This window comes from Ursus arctos, unplaced genomic scaffold, assembly GCF_023065955.2.
Source record: "Ursus arctos isolate Adak ecotype North America unplaced genomic scaffold, UrsArc2.0 scaffold_14, whole genome shotgun sequence".
Classification (NCBI taxonomy): domain Eukaryota; kingdom Metazoa; phylum Chordata; class Mammalia; order Carnivora; family Ursidae; genus Ursus; species Ursus arctos.
The window spans coordinates 17,204,329-17,221,809 of NW_026622808.1; the positions used below are offsets into that span (position 1 = coordinate 17,204,329).

The 17,481-nt window shown below is 43.3% G+C and overlaps 1 protein-coding gene across 13 annotated transcripts in view; it reads right to left on the reverse strand.

The window, feature by feature from the left end:
- HNRNPM (heterogeneous nuclear ribonucleoprotein M) overlaps nucleotides 1–15,884 on the reverse strand; it is a 39,189-nt gene extending 23,305 nt beyond the window's left edge. For all 13 annotated transcript variants that reach the window (XM_026481245.4, XM_026481239.4, XM_057311468.1 and 10 more), the window contains exons 1-2: nucleotides 15,709–15,884; nucleotides 7,042–7,211 (exon numbers count right to left, since the gene is read on the reverse strand). In XM_026481245.4, coding sequence (XP_026337030.1) covers nucleotides 7,042–7,211; nucleotides 15,709–15,821 — 283 coding nt within the window. In that variant the 5' untranslated portion in view covers nucleotides 15,822–15,884. The remainder of the gene's footprint in view (nucleotides 1–7,041; nucleotides 7,212–15,708) is intronic.
- Nucleotides 15,885–17,481: the final 1,597 nt, after the last annotated feature.

The following is a 17,481-nucleotide window of genomic DNA, read 5'->3' on the forward strand; positions in this document are numbered from 1 at the left end:
TTTCCACAGATTTCCATATCAATTTCCCTGTCTGGAATACTCACTCATGACTAGAGGCAATCCAAATCTATAGGAAAGAAGTCTGCGCGCTTCACTTTTTTGGGGAAGGGAGGCAAACAGTTTTACACAATACACTCCCACGGGTGAAAGCAGGTAAACAGTGCACCAGCTGCAATGCCAATGAACTGAGCTCAAATGCTAACTACCAGGATGTGCAAGTGTATATATGCTCAAAGGCACACACACGGTGCGGCCGGCTGCATAGGTGCAATCTGCGTGACCGCCCGAGGCCCTGCACTCAGGAGGGCCACGCGCTTAGTTTAATGCTCTGAAATTCTTAATTTTTTAACAAGAGGCCTTCAGTTTTCATTTTGCATGGGGGCCCACAGAATCTGTAGCTGGTCCTGCATATGGCACTAGGCTCCAGAATTGTTAGAAGTAGAATGTTCGAGTATCCAATCATAAACCAGAGCAGCATCTGGATTCTCTTCAGTGAACTAAGCCAGGCTTTATTCTTCCTGCTTTCTCATCCTTCCCATTGAAAGACACAGATAAATGCAAATTTAGAGCTCAGTTTGCAACTAAACAAGTTAAGACGACTCACATGATTCTGAACTACACAAAGTGGGGGTAGAAAACAAAGCATTTCAAAAGATTCGCAGATTTTCCTCAAGGTTTGGATTGCCAATTCATGACCACCATGACCAGATGTTAGAATCCATCGAGAAGACAACCACCTAAATGGCTGCTGAACTTGAAGATGGCACAAAGAGAACAAAAACTTCAAGTGTTAACTTGGAGAAAACAATCTCTTAAGCAGGCTCTCCAAAGCCAAGAAAGTGCTTTTGTCCTCAGGAATATTTTTTTTTAAAAGGTTTATTTTTATGATAGTAAAGCCGCCTCCAATTCTGTGTTCAAGTTTGGTTTAACAGTACAAGGGTAAAAGTAAACCTCTTAATGGCCTCAGCAAGTCCCGCCTATTCTAATTCCTTTGCTCAAAGAATATTCAAATTATGAGGATTTTAAAATAATAGCAAAGAAAGATTAAAATGTAAGATAAAATTACTTTTAAAATAAAATTAACAATTTAAAGGGCGTATTTATTAATAAGATATTTGCATGGCAGTTGACAACAAGAAGGCCAAGTGTTCAAAGTCACCTCCCCTTGTCCTTTCTTGGAATGTTACAGAACCAAACCAACACTTTGCACAAAATAAGAAGGAAAGAGAATCAGTGCAAAGAAATGAAGAAAAAAATAAGGACCAGTATAATTTAACTTTTGGAGTATACACTCCAGCGGGGCAAACTAAAAATGATCACAGCCAAGGGACAGTCACACAAATTGGCTTTATTTTACCCTTACAAAAGGAAAGCAATTCCAAAAAAGGTATGGCCATTCCTGAGGCCTTGTTTTTAAAAAGCCATTCATTTCAACAGCAGCAGCCATTTGAGGACCAACAGCCTTATCTCCACTTTGATAAAAATGCCAAATAGTGTCAAGACAGTGAAGAGACCTCAACTTTATTTTCTACAAGCTGCAACTACCATCTAGTAACCTTAAAAATAAACCATCACAATATCTAACTCAAGACAACTGTAACTATGTTGTCGGAATTCAAATACTGTTGCATTTGATAAGTTTCAAGTCTGTGTCCATAAAGACACTTTATCAAAAAGCTGTCACTGCAACCTAGAAACCAAGCAAGTCCAAACCAAACTTTTTTTCCAAAAAGCTAGGTTTAGAAATTAGGACTTTTCCCACTTAACATTCTAGTGATGGCACACATCCAACATCAATCCTTAGCACCAAAACTTTGCTTAAAATTGTTTTTCCCCAAATGGTATAGTTGTTTAGTAAAAACAAAAAAATTACATTAAAAAAACCCTCCATCCTAGCAGTTTAGCCACAGGTTAGGCAGCCGTTGCAGCCCTAGCATGAGTAGTGTTGTTCCCAAGGGAGCATCAATAATAACCATGTTCCTCATACATTCCCAACCTCTACCCTACGAGTCCACATCAATACCGAGATGTAAGCAAATCAGGGTTACAGGATCTGCAAGAGGTGCTGCTCATACTTCCCTACAGGAAGATAACAGTAGACCATCTCTCTTTTAGTTCTACAATATTAAAACAAAGTGTAGTCAGTACAACTAGCAACGAAACACTGAAGGTAAAATTTGTCACATCCAAAGAAATGAAGTTTAAAAGAGCAAATCAACCAGAGCTGGTGAGTTAGGACTGAGACGCAGAGTTAAATTGCCGGTAGCAACAGTCTCGCCCAAATGGAACTCCCAGGTTATTGATGGAAAACACTGTTGCTCCTCTCCCTTTCTGAACATGGATGGGATCCATGGAATCCCAAAAGGAGGTGCTAGGAAGTTCTACTGCAGCTTTAAATATCAAAATACCTAAATGAAAAAACTAAGACTGAGAAATCTAATACCAAATGTTTTCACCTACCTTTATTTTAAAATGCTCCAACAAAACGCCTTTAACCAACATTTACATGATTAAAAACATTGCCTCAAGCATAAAACACATCAAGAGGATAAGCAGAATGAAAAAGCAACCCAAAAAGAAGTCAGGGCAGTCACTAGGAGCTAGTGTGATTTAACACACCTGCACATATTTTTAATAGAAACAGTACTTGCGTCTGTATTTTCATTTACTCTGGAATGGACCAAAAAAACAGATGGGAGGAAGGAGGCCAAGATTCACTGAAGAGAATTCATATGTGAAAAGTCCTATAAAGGCGAGGGTGGAGGGGGATGGTTCCCAAAAGCAGGGCACGTTATCAAACACACTCACCCCTCAGGTGACTACTCTTACAGAGGGGCGCACAGAACAAACGCATATTTTAATTTGGAAAGCTTGCGTCTTTAATAGACAACTTGAAACCTGGAAAAGTAACTATTCTACAGAAGGACTACTTGTTTTATGGACAAATTAGATAATTATTGGGCCCATTCTTGCTCCTACTTCCATAGCAACAGCAGAAGAGCACTAATTCTCTAACTGAATCAAAAACTAGCACATAAGCGAAGGCAGGCTACACTGTCGGGGTTCAACCCAAGTTGCCCACGGACACAAATGCATTAGCATACAGGTCTTCACAAAATGCAGGCTGAATTTCCAAAAAAAGGAAGTACTGGATGTGGATTTTTACTTAAATTGAAAATAAAGTCTGGCTCCATAAAACCCACAATGTAGGTTGTCTTCAAGAGCCAACGGAGACTTTCTTTTGGACTACACTTGCCCTCTGGGCCTCAGTTTTTGGTCAGTTGAAATTTGAAATTTACTTAAAACAATCCACAAGGGGCGCTGGGGTGGCTCAGTCGGTTAAGTGTCCAACTCCTGATTTTGGTTTAGGTCATGATCTCAGGGTCGTGGAACCAGGCCCCACTTTAGTATTTCACACTCAGCATGTGGAGTCCGCTTCTGCGTCTCTCTCCCACTGCCTCTGCCCCAGCGAGCACACTCTCGCGTGCACGCTCTCTCTCAAAATAAATATATCTTAAGAAAAAAAAAAGCGATCCATTAAATGAAGACAGAGGATTAAGTGCTTAAAGAAATCTTTGCTTACACAAGTTAAACTGACTGCTGGTAAACTTGGGACTGACTGAGAGTAAACTCCATCACTGACGTTCCTTTATTCATCAAACTGTGCTCCATGTTTACTCACTGCAGGTCCAGCTCAGGCCAGTCTCTTTACAAATGCCCTACCTCGATGGTGCCAACACCCTGGTTAGGCCAGAACAAGCAGCCCAATAACGAGCTTTCTTCATCCACACAGGGCTTTGCAGTAATGTAGCACACCACTAAATTTAAAATTCCCAAGGTCACCTTTTCCACCCACTCCTTATGGTCAAACACTTTTCACGTGATCCCAATCTGTCCCCAGTGATGAAAATCAGGTAGGCTGTGAGACTGTGAAAGCATCTGCAAACCTGATATAACAATCTCCAATTCTGATCTCCTATTACACTGGCTCTCAATTTTTTTTTCAATTCAGCAACCCTTTGGTGTTCTCATAGCAGCCATCTGTTCCATGCACTATCTGTTAAAAAATCAGTATGATCAAAAAGAAGGACAACAGAAACCTTTCCTTTGCTCCATTAGGACACTTAGAGCAGGAAGGGGAAAGTTCACCACGCAATTCTACAGGCTGTGAAATCTGTTTAATCCACATCCCAAACTTAAGGAGGGGTGGGGTGCGTGAGCAAAAAAAGGCAGCCTGGCTCAGGACAAAGCAAAGCTCTCAATACATTTTCTCTTTATATTCAGCAATGCTGATGTCATGATAGTGCCACCAAACAAGCTTTCTGACCCCATCCTGGGGAAAAAGCAAAGTGACCAATTCACACAATACGTGTATCATTAATAGGATCTCCTAGAATGCTGCTAAATGCTCAAATTTAAGACGAAGTATATACACTTAGTGGCCAAGAAGGCGAGAAAGATCAGGAATCAGGGAGGGGTACATGAGGAATCTCAGGCATGATTAGCCTTAAAAAAGCTCCTGTCTTGCCACTTCAAAGCTACCAGTCCAATTCTGAGAGACAGCAGTCAGACACTATGGCAGTGACAGGACATTTTCCAGAACTTTAAGTTGAAGACAACTAATTTCTAGCTTATTCCGCTGGTTTCCTCAAACAACAAAACTCTTTAAAATGCAGACCATTGAAGAGTGGCAGGGTTGTAATAAGCCAGGTCTCCACAGCTGGCCCACTCTGGAGGTGACCTTCAGACTGGTGCTTTTAGGGTGTTAAGTGCCCCTAGCTGCAGTAACAAGTCTTCGAACAAGGAAAACTTACTCGCAACGGGTTTCAGGTAAATACTTCAGATTTCAAATAACCACCTAAACATATTACCAGTATACCAAGACATGAATAAAAATGCAATTTTAAATCTCATAAATAAAAATACGACCATTTTTGAGGAGACCTATATATGTGAACAGTAAATTTCTTCAGACCTCACATGCTGAATAGAAGCATTGCCATAAAACAAATTCTCTTATGAAACCCTTTCACCCACAATACAAGTAATTTAAACAGAAAAATAATTAATTTAACCTATACAGGGGAGCTCTAAACAAGAACATTTTAAAATTTGTTTAAAATAACTTATTTACTGCACACCTGTAATTCTAAATTACACCACCAAAAAAATACACTGAAAGGGCTGAACCAGGGCATTCGTAGCAGTATGCCAGGGGAATATGAGAACCAGTTTGGAAGTATCCAAATAAACCACCAGGCTGGCCCCACACTTAATACAGTGCAAAATAGGAAATTGAGGTGAACTGCTTCTACATCCAGAAACGTCATGGCTGCTGCTGCTACCAGCTTTAAGGCTTCCAAACCGAATTACTGAATGGTAAAGCAGTAAAAATGTCACCTACTTTATCCATCATGTCCCAAAACTGGTTCACACACTCCTAAAAATAAAAAAATAATTTGGCCTGCAATCTCTTACAAAATTCTAACAATTGCGTTTTCAAAGCCACATTCCTGGTTCTTGGAACTACTATACCTTATTATCAATGGAAGTATCAATTCAGCGGTTCAACCAAATCACGAGAACACAAATTTGGGGGTTATTCCAAAAACTAATTCGAATGAGACCCAACTGTACTGTACAGAAATTCTAAGCTTGTATTGAAGCAGCAGTCCCAAAAACCAAGAACACTGCATCTGGGATGCCACGTGACACGCCCTTCAGACAAAAAGAAGAAACTTCACTCTTGCCCTAGGAGCATTGGCAGGAATGATTTGGCTGATCAAGGCAGGAAAACAAATCTCACACCGAACGTTTTTCCATCCATGTTATCTGGAGAACTACTACATGGGAGCAGCCTACATGAATATACAGAGAAGTTCACAGTGCCTCGTGTTTCTGGCATGTCATGGTCAAATTAAGTGATGGGACAATGATGGCAGTGGGCCAATCGTAATTTCAAAACCCAATGCTGGGAGCACCAGTACACATACCAATATGGCCTATCCAAGTGGCATCTCTGCCACTGAAAGGTTAATCATTTGACAATTCAAGCTTGAATCTCTTTTCATTATGAATGCTCCAGAAAACCAATACCTTTCAGTCCTTCAAAAAGACTCCATTTAAGGGTAATTTGATTCTAGGTTTCCCTTGAGGGAGACCTCAAGGCATCAGACACATTGTTCTCTATCAATAGTTTCGTCTAAACCAGGGCTGAGCAATCTCTTTAGCCCTGAGTGCCACCAGCAGGGCCAAGAATCAGGAAAGAAAGGAAGACAAAAGCCCAGAACAAGAATGTGGAAAGAAAGAGGATACACGTAGTGTGCACAGAGGATACATGTGGTAGGGGGTGAGGCAGAGGACCGTGGGGACAACCAGCCTCCTAGGACCTCCTGGTGGCAGCAGAGCTTCAGTTGCTCCCCCTGCCCTAGGCCAGAGTCTGGACACCAGGCCGCTACTGAAGTGTGCCTGAAAGCACAGCACTATGTAGCAGATGCCTTATTTTGAGCTCTCCAATTGCCAACCTAACCCAGGTTTCTTCCCAGGGGGGAAAAAGCCTAACAGTTTAAATACAAGCTAATGTTTTAGAATTTAGAATCTGAGCAGCACAAGTTCCAACTACCAAATTTTGAACCCAGGAAGACATCCACAAAATTTAAACAAACTACCTTCCCTCCAAAATTAAAAAGCTTAAAAAAATGTTTTAAAGAAAAGGAAAAACCTCTCCCACCTAATATGAAGAAATCAAAAAATTTCCTCAACACAAAGAGGCTCCCCTCAGCTTAATCAAAGCCCTATTAACCATATTACACCAGTAAAATCATTTGTAGGCCAAAGGACCATACAAACCACCCTGGTTGACACACAGGTATATGACCACACAAAAAAGTAGGGTGGGTAAAGCGGCTTAACTCTCAAGCCTGGACAGAACACACGCTCTACCCAGATCAACTTCCACTGACAAAATAATAACCAAGGAATTAGCCACAGAAAAGATGACACATCAACCTTCTTACCCTACTCGACCACCAGTACCATTACCTTTTTCTTTAACCAGGTCTTTAAGTGACTGCCATTTCACATCAAAAGGTATGTTTGTAATGAAGGCTCTGTATCTTTTAGTTGGATTGGCATATGGCTCAAAGCGATTGCCTCCTCTTTTTATGTTTTTCTCCTTCCTCTTCTCATTCTGAGTAGGTCGCTCTCCTTCACTGAATTTGAAGGGGAAAAAAAGGGTCCATATGTTAGCACAATATGAAAGACAGTATTTGATTTGCCAGGTTTACAATTCCACACGGTTACATCTGACACAAGACTAATATTGACTTTGATCTGACACATTCAAATTTAAGTGCTCACAGAACAGAAAGATATAGTCATGCACTCCTTAAATCCCACCTATCAAGAAGCCATTCCCAAGAAACTGTGCTCTCCTAGGCCTTCATACATTCCTAGGGGCTTTAACAGAGATGGGAGTGAGAGGCCAACTCCCTGCCCAAGGTGCTTTAATTTCATGCCAGAAACAGGAAAAGAGAAGGGAAGATTTGCAAACCTTCATGGAACAGAAATGAGCTAGTGCATATAGGCCCAATCAACTTTAACTTCACAAAGAAAACTATCTTTTTGTTGTGAGGGAAAAAAATCTTTAAGTAGGAATAAAAAATGGTGCAGCCACTATAAAAAATTTTGGCAGTCACTCAAAAAGTTAAAACACGTAATTACCATATGACCCAACAATTCCACTCCTGGGTACAGATCCAAAAGAAGTGAAAGGCGCAGATACAGGTACACCGAACAGCAGCATTATTCGTAATAGCCAAGAGGAGGAAACGACCGAAGTGTCCAAAACAGATGAATGGAATAAACAAAATGTAGTATACGCATACAATGGAATATTATTCAGCTATAAAAGGCATGAAATGCTGACCGATGATGCAACACAGATGAAGTTTAAAAACATTATGCCAAGCAAAATAAGCCAGGCACAGAGACAGAAGAGAGGTTACTAGAAGCTGGGGGAAGTTACTGTTCAATGTATGAAAGTTTCTGTTTGGGATGATAAAGTTCTGAAAATGGATAGTGGTATCATGCACAACAAAGCACTTACTGCCACTAAATATACACTTAAAATGGTTAAAATGACAAATTTTACATATATTTTACCACAATTAAAAAAATTTTACTATTATTATTTTTTTTTTTTTTACTGCAAAGAAGCCATTTTCTATACAACCCTAGGAAAACCAAAATCTGAGCAACCCAGGTAGGTAAGACAATACACAGGAAAAGATCCCACCCTCAGCAAAGGGCGAATGCTTTTTTGGCATGGCTTTTCCTATAATATTCTTTACCTTTGTGTCAGGCGTCGCCACACTGTAACATTTCATTTCTAAGCTCTACAGATACAAATTCGGCTTTGATTAGGACATAAGTTTCAGAAGAAAAGCAAACTTCCAAAAGCATGGAACCAGACATCAGGCTGGAAGCCTTGGCCACCATGCACTGGCCAAATGAAACTACTCCATGAGCTGCCCACTCATCTTCAGCCCCGTGACTACAGGCAGACACCTATGAGAGGTGACCAAGAACAACTGGGGATCCGGCAGACACAGGAAGTTCCTCTACTTCCTGCACCGTGCCCTGCACTTTCTGCTTACCAAGCCCTATGCTTTCCACCAGTGAAAATCCAGCAACTCCCAAACCACAGTCTAGCAGAGACTTTGTGAACCATGACAAAAATGGAAAAAACAAAAAGGCAAGATTATGGTATTAACGATTTATAAACCTACCTTTATTTAATTAAAGGGCTGATATTTACTCTAGGATATGTCTTCCTTGTGTGGGAGAGGTAATGTTCAAATACCAGATGACAGCTAGAGGACTTTATTCTTATATTTACTTGGAATTAAAAAATAATTTTTTAAAGTAAGTTATATACCTGATGTGGGGCTTTACCTCACGACCCTGAGATCAAGAGTCACATGCTCTACCAACTGAGTCAGCCAGTCACTCCACTTGGAAAATTTAAGTTAGCAACTTTTTGTAGCCCCAAAGTTGTCTTTTTTTCCCCTTGCTGGTCCCTCCTATCCAAACATAAGGGTGCCAAGGGGTAACCCAGTGAAGGTATCCTCCTAGGCAAAAATAAGGAAAGCAGTTTCCTCCATGATTTCAAATATACCAACATGCAAAAAATAGACTTCCTTCGCAGAGGCTAGCAGATATGGAGGGGTACAGCCACTCTAATCCGCAAATTCCTAGAATTCTACTCTGTCTACCCCAAGTTAATAACAGATCCTCCTCAGGCTGGCAGCACACCACAAGCATATCTCAAAGGAAACCCTCAACCATCACAAAGGCCACCTGCCTACTCCGTATCAAAGTCCCACACCTAACTCTGCCAAACAGAGCATATTTGCCAACGTGTCTCTTACTCCTGGCAGATAAGAAGGCAAGTGTTCGTAAAAATTCATAAAATGAAGAGCACCATTCATGGACCTCCAGAGAGGGTCTGCGGATAGAAATGTATTTTAATATAACTGGTTTCTTTTGAAACCCACACACTCTAAAATTTACATTAAAAAACATTATTCTGGGGGCGCCTGGGTGGCACAGCGGTTAAGCGCCTGCCTTCGGCTCAGGGCGTGATCCTGGCGTTGTGGGATCGAGCCCCACATCAGGCTCTTCCACTATGAGCCTGCTTCTTCCTCTCCCACTCCCCCCTGCTTGTGTTCCCTCTCTCGCTGGCTGTCTCTATCTCTGTCGAATAAATAAAATCTTTAAAAAAAAAAAAAAAAAAAACATTATTCTGAGACAAGGTCCATGACACAGTAATAGTTCCAGTCTGTGTTTTCACAGACCTGCTTACTTCATCTGTTAGTTACAAAATGTATAAATAACTAATTACAGTCAAAGCAGGTAACAAAGTGTTCAGTCCATATTCTGCAGATGATTATGGCTAAGAATAGGCTAGCTACCCAGTCTAACCACAGAAGCTGGGTATTTGGCTTGGGGTTAATCCACATCACGTGGCTCACCATCAAGAAAGCAGCTCATATGGATTATGTCCAAGATGTGAGCACAGCACTCTACTCAAACCCTTCTCTGGCTAATCATTTCCACTCTCTGAGACGTTTCATCCTAAGTAAATGGTGTTAGAACTAGCTCGTGACTTCCAGCTTCTTAAAAAAAAAATGACATTTTCATAAATCCAAAGATCACCAGCAACTTTTTTAAATTTTTTTTTATGGAATCTCTACGTCCAACGTGGGGCTTGAACTCACAATCCTGAGATCAAGAATCACATGCTCTACCGACTAAGCCAGCCAGGTGCCCCCTTCTAAAGTTTTATCTATTTTATTTTTTCTTAAATAATCTCTACACCACCAACCCTTCTTAACAGAATTGTAGACCACCCTCAAAGAAATCTCACTCCAGGTATATATTCAAGTATAGCTAATGTTAGAGTTTTAAGAGTGGTATCCTGAAAAGTTTGTTTTTAAAATGTCCAATCCCATTTTCTCACTTATCTTCAGGATAAAATTAGGGGAAGTGGATTATATTTTGACAACATTATCAAAACTGCTTAATCCCAAATACCCTAAATTTAGACTACAGGTATTAAAAAAGTTAAACACGCACCTACCATATGACCCAATCATTGGCAGCTAGATACTTTTCCAAGAGAAAATCATATATCCATATAAAAACTTGTACCTAAATGTTCACAGCAACACTATTTGTAATGTCCCAAAACTGGAAATCTATCTACTAAACAGGTAAACAAAAAACCAAATTGTAGTAGATCCATAAACTGAAATACTACTCAGCAACAAAAAGTAATGAACTACATGCAACAAACACTCAAAGAAAGCAAACAAAAGCATTACAACACAGTGTGATTCCATCATATAAAATTTTATATTGGAGAAGATCTACCGTGGCAAATTAATCCACAGCAGGGTTTCTCAACCTCAGCACTACTGACATTCTGGGACAAAAGCTCTGTTACGTGGGGCTGCCACAGGTATCCCTGACCTCTACCCAATAGATACCAGTAGCAACCCAATCCCTCAGTCTTAAAGGTTAAAAATCAAAAATGTCTCCAAGACACTTCCAAATGTCCCCTGGACAGAAATGCTGCCTGGGGGTGGAGAAAGGGAGAACTCAGAAGACTACAGAGGTGAGAAAAAAACTGCTGGGGGTCATGGACGTATTTATTACCTTGACTCAGTGAGGGATTCATAATACTGACACTTATGCTGCACATTTCCAATATATGCAGCTTATTGTGCCAATAATACAATATAGTTTATGCTTCTACTTATGTTTGTTAAAATTTCAAACTTAACTCCAATAGCTTGACTTGTAACTCCAACATAAAAGTATCGAATATGGAATCTTTCAAAGAAACAGAAACCACAGTAAGAGACCTACCTAGGCTAGCTAAATGTCTTACTAATAACATTCTCCTTGCTAACTGGCTCTCAATTCCCAACTGCCAATGAACGTGGTCTATTCTGGCACCCAGTCATCTACCTTAAGGTCTAAACAGACCCAATATAAATAAAAATTTCTTCTAATATTCTATTTCACGATATATCAAAAAACAAGCCTAAAATATCTGAAAGTACCTTCCGAGTCATGAAAATGAAGTATGTCTAATACGGCTTGGGAACTGTTTCACTCACTGACTGCATTGAGAATTATCATTTTTCATGTCACTGCTCCACCAAAAGAGAATTATACTGCACCTAAACATAACTAAGAAGACAATGCCTGCTCCATTTGCTGAATCCCTACCTTCTCTTAAGCTTCAGAGCATTCAGTACTCTCATTACTTTCAGTTTTTCAATGAAGAGTGTAGTTTGAAATGGCAACTCCAACACCCTGAAATCCTGATCACATCTCCTGAGGGAAAAGACTACCCCCCCCACACACACACACACACAAGCCCCTTGAAAATCATCCCTTATGTTAGGTTCTAAGCTCCTCTAATGTATTTAGTGCACAGAAGCACTCCTCATAGCATTACTCTAGCTGCAGGTCCACCACTCAACTTACCCTTTCAACTCAAGCTCCCTGTTTCTTTACCAGCAAAACCAGCATAACCTGTATCCAGGGTAGCCCACAGGGATACTGTGAGAATCAACAAACAACCTAACAAAAAGCAGCTTGGTAAATGTCCAGCACAATATCCAAAGGAGCAGCACTATAAGTGACTAAGCACCACACATCTGGGTCTGAACCCCAAGGCCACAGTCTTTGTTAGGCCTCATCTCCTTCCTCTGTAAAAGGAGATTACCATCCACATTTACAGGTTTAAAGAAGCCTTGGCACACAGTAACTGTGGCACTGATACATTTCTGTACCAATAATTCTGAGGGAGACTTATTCACTCCTAGCCTTCCACCGTTACACAGTGATTAAAACAAGTTCACCAGGGTGGTGGCTGAGGGTGCCTAGGCACTGTAGTCATAACAAACTACCCAAAGGAGCAATTCTGCTTTCAACTCTATGACTGTAAAACATGGGTCATGGGAGAGTCCATCTGAGAACCCCAAAAAGAAACAAACAACCTAATCTTTGCAGACTAGAATCTCTTTGCCTAGCCATGAATAAAACCAAAGAGAAGAGTGAAGTCAAGAGATGGGAGCACGCATTCAAATAATCAGAACCCCCTCTAAAGTTGAGCTCACAATCTAATGTGCCTCAAAAAAATCCTTTTTATCAAGTATACAGTCAAGTACACTTTTTATCAAGTACACTTTTTATATCAAGTATACTTTTTCAAGTACAGCAAACACTCAGATCACTGCAAAGCGGAGAATGTGGTTTAAATAAAACACTTTCAGTGACTGTTAGAGAGGTTACCAGGGTAGTACTGTGGAAGCAACTAGGGCCTTGGAGCCTAGATGGTCACCCCTAGTCTCTGGCTCAATTTCCTTAACCCGAGTTTTCTCATTTGTTTAAAAAAATTTCCTTCTGGTTCTAAAACAGAGTTATCACAATGTTACCTCCTTAGCAATCTATACTAAATCTAATTTTTTATTTTTAAAAGTCTCCAACTCTCAATTTCTGATTCAGCCACCAAGATTAATCTAGAAAAGGAATAGGTTAAGTCACCGATTTTAAACATATAGTACCTTTACTTAAGGCGGGGGGACAGGGCTGGTCACACACCTAAACCCTTATATAGTCCTCTAAAATAAACGCTTCTTCCCCGACAAAATATACTCTTTACTCTGAATCTTGATTGCCTTTAGATGGAAGATTTCTCATCAAAATAAAACAAATCCTACTCCCACACTCAGAAGAAAAGGAACCGAAAAATAAGTTTTCCTATCGGGGGTCCTCAATCAAGCTTGCTTGCTCATTGCCTTTTTGGTTTACAGCACACTCCACTCCTGGTACAGACGGTCAGAAGAACGAAGTTTCACTCAATTCCCATTCCTCAAAGGCTTTCAAGATAATAATCTAGATTCCTTAGCCTGGAATTCATCGCCCACCAGCTGGCCCCCCGTGTTTTAGCACTAAGTGCCACAGCAGCTTCAGCTTTTTTTTTTTTTTTTTACAAATATGCAAAGCATATACCCAAATCCCTAGTCTTTGGACACTCTCCTCTCAGCCTCTCCCCAATCATCATCCTTCATCCCTCTACACCAAAGATACACCTCCCTGCCCCCAGCAGGTTAGGTTGGAGGGAGGGTGGCCCCTCCAAGCTCCCAGCCAGCTAACTCCTTCTGCTTCTATCACAGCCTAATTACCCTACTACAGAAATGTAAATTGCTTCCTCCTCTGGGCAAGGGGTTTATTCTGAAGAGCTTCCTCAAACCAAAAACAAACAAAACTTTTCCACAGGCCCTACAAAATAGATCTAAATGTTACTACCACACCAAAATATCCAGGATTAAGCAAGCAGTCCTCGACTCTGGGTTCTCTCCAACAAGGGCTATTTTCTCCCTAAAACCTTCAGGTTCTTCCTAATAGTCCACATGTCAAATGAATCAGCCACAGAATGTCAAATGAACAGCCGAAAAATGGGAAATCTGAAAAATGTACCCCAGCTGCTATAATCTATAACCAAACTTCTCATCTAACAGGGTTCTAGCAGCACTTCATCCTGTGATAAATGCTTTGAAAGAAAAAAGAAACACCCAAAATCTTAAAGGCTCCCAAATAGGGCCCTGAGAAATCCTACTAGGCTCCCCAAAAGATGATGAAAAAAGTCCAAATGAGCATAACTGTTTCCAGTTTTCAATAGCAAAGTGTTGGGAATACTTCCAGGATGCCTTTCTGCTGATTTCTCAGGACAGTAACCATGGTATTTTGTCCCTCCCCACCTAAGGAGAGAAAAGTTTAACAAAGCCAGTACTTACTGAATGTTCATTCACATAAAGCCAATTTAACTGCATTCACTTTCAATCTCCACAAACTCTAGTTATGCATATTAAAAATTTGTAGGAAGGCAAATTCCTAACAGACAGAACCTAAAACAGAGGTAACCAGCAGCTGCGGAAAGGGGGAGAGTTAATTCCTGTACAATCATTGCTCCAGTTTGGGGGGAATGATAAAAGTTCTGGACGTGGATAGGGGATGATAGTTGCACAACACTGTGAATGTGCCTAATGTCATCGAATCACACACTCAAAAATGGTTAAAACTGCAAATCTTATGTATGTTACCACAATTTTTAAAAAATTTGTAGGAAATCAAATGTGCGCCCAGACGTCCCCTCTCCTCCCAGCTGTAGGTTGTAGCCACAACGTCTCTCCGCGTCTTTCAGGGAACTGCTATCAGAACGGCTGGGTTTCACGGGGACACAAGACGATGCGTTAAAGCTTTAATTAAACTTGAAAAACCAAGAACCCCAAGACAGAGCCCCAAGCTGGACTAAAAAAGGTGACGAAGTTCGCAAGTCGGCGAGCCCGCCTAATGAGGAAAAAAAAATCTTCCCCTGGAACACGGAAGAGGAGGTTTCTTTTCTTCCCCCCTACTCTTTGTTTGCTTGTTTCTAAGGGTGAACACTGAGCAGCAAATCCGAACTACCATTACCTACTGCGCACCTGGGAGAAGCGAGGGACGCCGCGAGGGACTCGAGCCGGGGCCAGAGCGTAGTAGCTAGCGGCTGTTCCGACCGAGGCACTCCCCGCGGGGCGGGGGAAGGGGAAAAGGAAAAGGAGGCGCCCCGAACCAGCCTCGCGGTCCGTGCCGAAACCTACCCGCCTCGCCTGCCGTTTACCGGGACTCACCACGCGCGAAGCCTTGCGCGCGCACTCCTTCCCCTCCCCCCACTTTACGGATCGCGAAACTGAGACCCCGGGCGGTAGAGGAGGGGGGTTGTGAAACCACTCAACCCAAGGTCACCCGATAGGTTAGCGGGCGGCGGACTCGGCGACTCCCCGGCTCTTGGGCCCGCGCCATCATCCCCGTGCGCAGGGGCCCGGCCTCAGGCCTCAGCGTCGGGCCCGGCCTGCAGACGCCGGGGGAACCGAGGTCCGCTGCCTGGGAGGAGGGGGCGATTCTTGAGGCGCTCACAGGGCCGCCCGGCTTCACTCCTCACGGCCTCGGCCGCCCCCACCCTCGGCAGGCCCGGCGCGGCAGGCCCGGGACGAGGCCGCGCCGGTGCGAGGCCGCCAACAGACCTAACGGAGCCGCCGCCGGCCGCCGCGAAGGTGCCCGGCCCGGAGCAAGGAGCCGTGGAATACTTACCCCTTCGGGCCCGGAGCCCCGTTGCCGCTTGGCACGCCGGGCGCGCCGCTCTCCTCCTCCATTTTGGGCTCCGTCGTCGCCACCTCGGCCGCCGCTTCGACCCCTGCCGCCATTTTCTCCGCGTCTGGGCTTTGTGTGAGGGAGCGGGATGCGAGCCGCTGCGCCTGCGCGCTCACGTGACTCGGCGCGACCAGTAACGCCTGCGCGCGCCGGGGCCCGCTCCCGCTTCGTCCCCTCCTGTCACGGGCCACGCCCCTGCTCGGGGCCACGCCCCCGCCGCGCGCAAGCGCGGACCGGCCAGCTGTTATTCATTCATTACCGCAATTTGCGTTAGGCGCTTACTGGATACTCCACCCGCTCTCCAAGTCAGGGAGGGAAAACACCTCCCCACCTCCCTACACGGACCTACTCACTCCCAGCTTCCTGTAATCAGAGCTCTCACAGAGAGGCAGCGAAAGTTTTGTTCACTAGAATATAAAAGAGTTAGATAGACAAGGAGGGCAGGACACTGGCCAGGCTAGATAGGACTGCTGTGCAAAATGCTGTCTCCCTAAGCAAGTATCCTGCGCCAAGAATACCTGGGCTCTGTCTGGCCTGTCTCCCCAACAGGTTGGAAGCTCTTGGGTGCAGAGCTAATGGCCTAAGTTCCTCTCACTGAACCTATTAACCAACAACCGAAACATGTAGCTGGGGACTTAGTATGTGCTCACGGATGTTTCTTAAGTGAATGAACAAGCAAGAATCACAACATGATAGAAGAAATGAGTCACAGGCCAGGAGAGCCTATTAACCTTTACTGGGGCTCCTTTCTGCCTGCCCCTGGATCCCTTTGTCCTAAGACTTGGCTCTGTCCAGAAACAGGTTTTCAAGGGCTGTTACCGGTTGTGTCCAAGGGCAACCATGTTGGCCTGGGAAGAAGCCAGAGCCCGGGAAAGCGCTCAGAGGCCTCCAGCTCCCTTTCCCCACAGCACCCCCCTCCCCAGTGTCTCTGGAACTTTGAAATGCTTCACTGGATCTTGGAGACATTCCCATCCAACCACCGAACTCTCTCTAGGTTTACAAAGGTAAAGTTTTCTTTACGCCCTCTCTCACAGAATGGCTACATACCATCAAGCTCTGGGGGAATATCTCGTCTGCCACACCATCCTACCTGCTTAATTCGGCCTGGCGATTCCAACCCAGGCTGAGAATTCCAGGCCCAGAGAAGAAATTCAGTAGCCCAGCCTGACACGGAAGCTAGGCCCCATTCCTACGTATTCCCCAAACTCCTCTGTCTCATAGAATTTCCTTCCATCAACCATCTTCAAGGCACTCCTCCTCCCACAGCCCCTCTGCTCTCCTAAAATCCTGTGCACACCAGCTCTTCTCTCGGGGCTGCACTGGTATCTAAGCCGACCTTCCTCTCCCTTAGACCTCTCCTAGACTGGAGGCATCCCTGGGGCAGAAGGAGCCTCACCAGTTTCTGAATCCCCTTGCTCAGCAAGGCTCAGAGATGATGGACGAGTCCACAGCAGTCTATCAGAATGAGGGAAAAGAGTCCAAATGCAAAGCAGCAGGGACATGAAGCCACCTGTCTCTCCAATCCCTTCTCCTGCAGTGACTGTGACTGGAAATCAGGGACAAGCCAGGCCCTGGTTGAGGACACAAACTTCCAGGCTAGGTTCCTATGGGCTGGTTGACTTAACCCAACACTGCCCACATTCCTGGGTTTTGCCATGTCCTGAACTATGATTTTCTTCACACTTTCTTTTAATTGACACTTTTTCCCTTTAA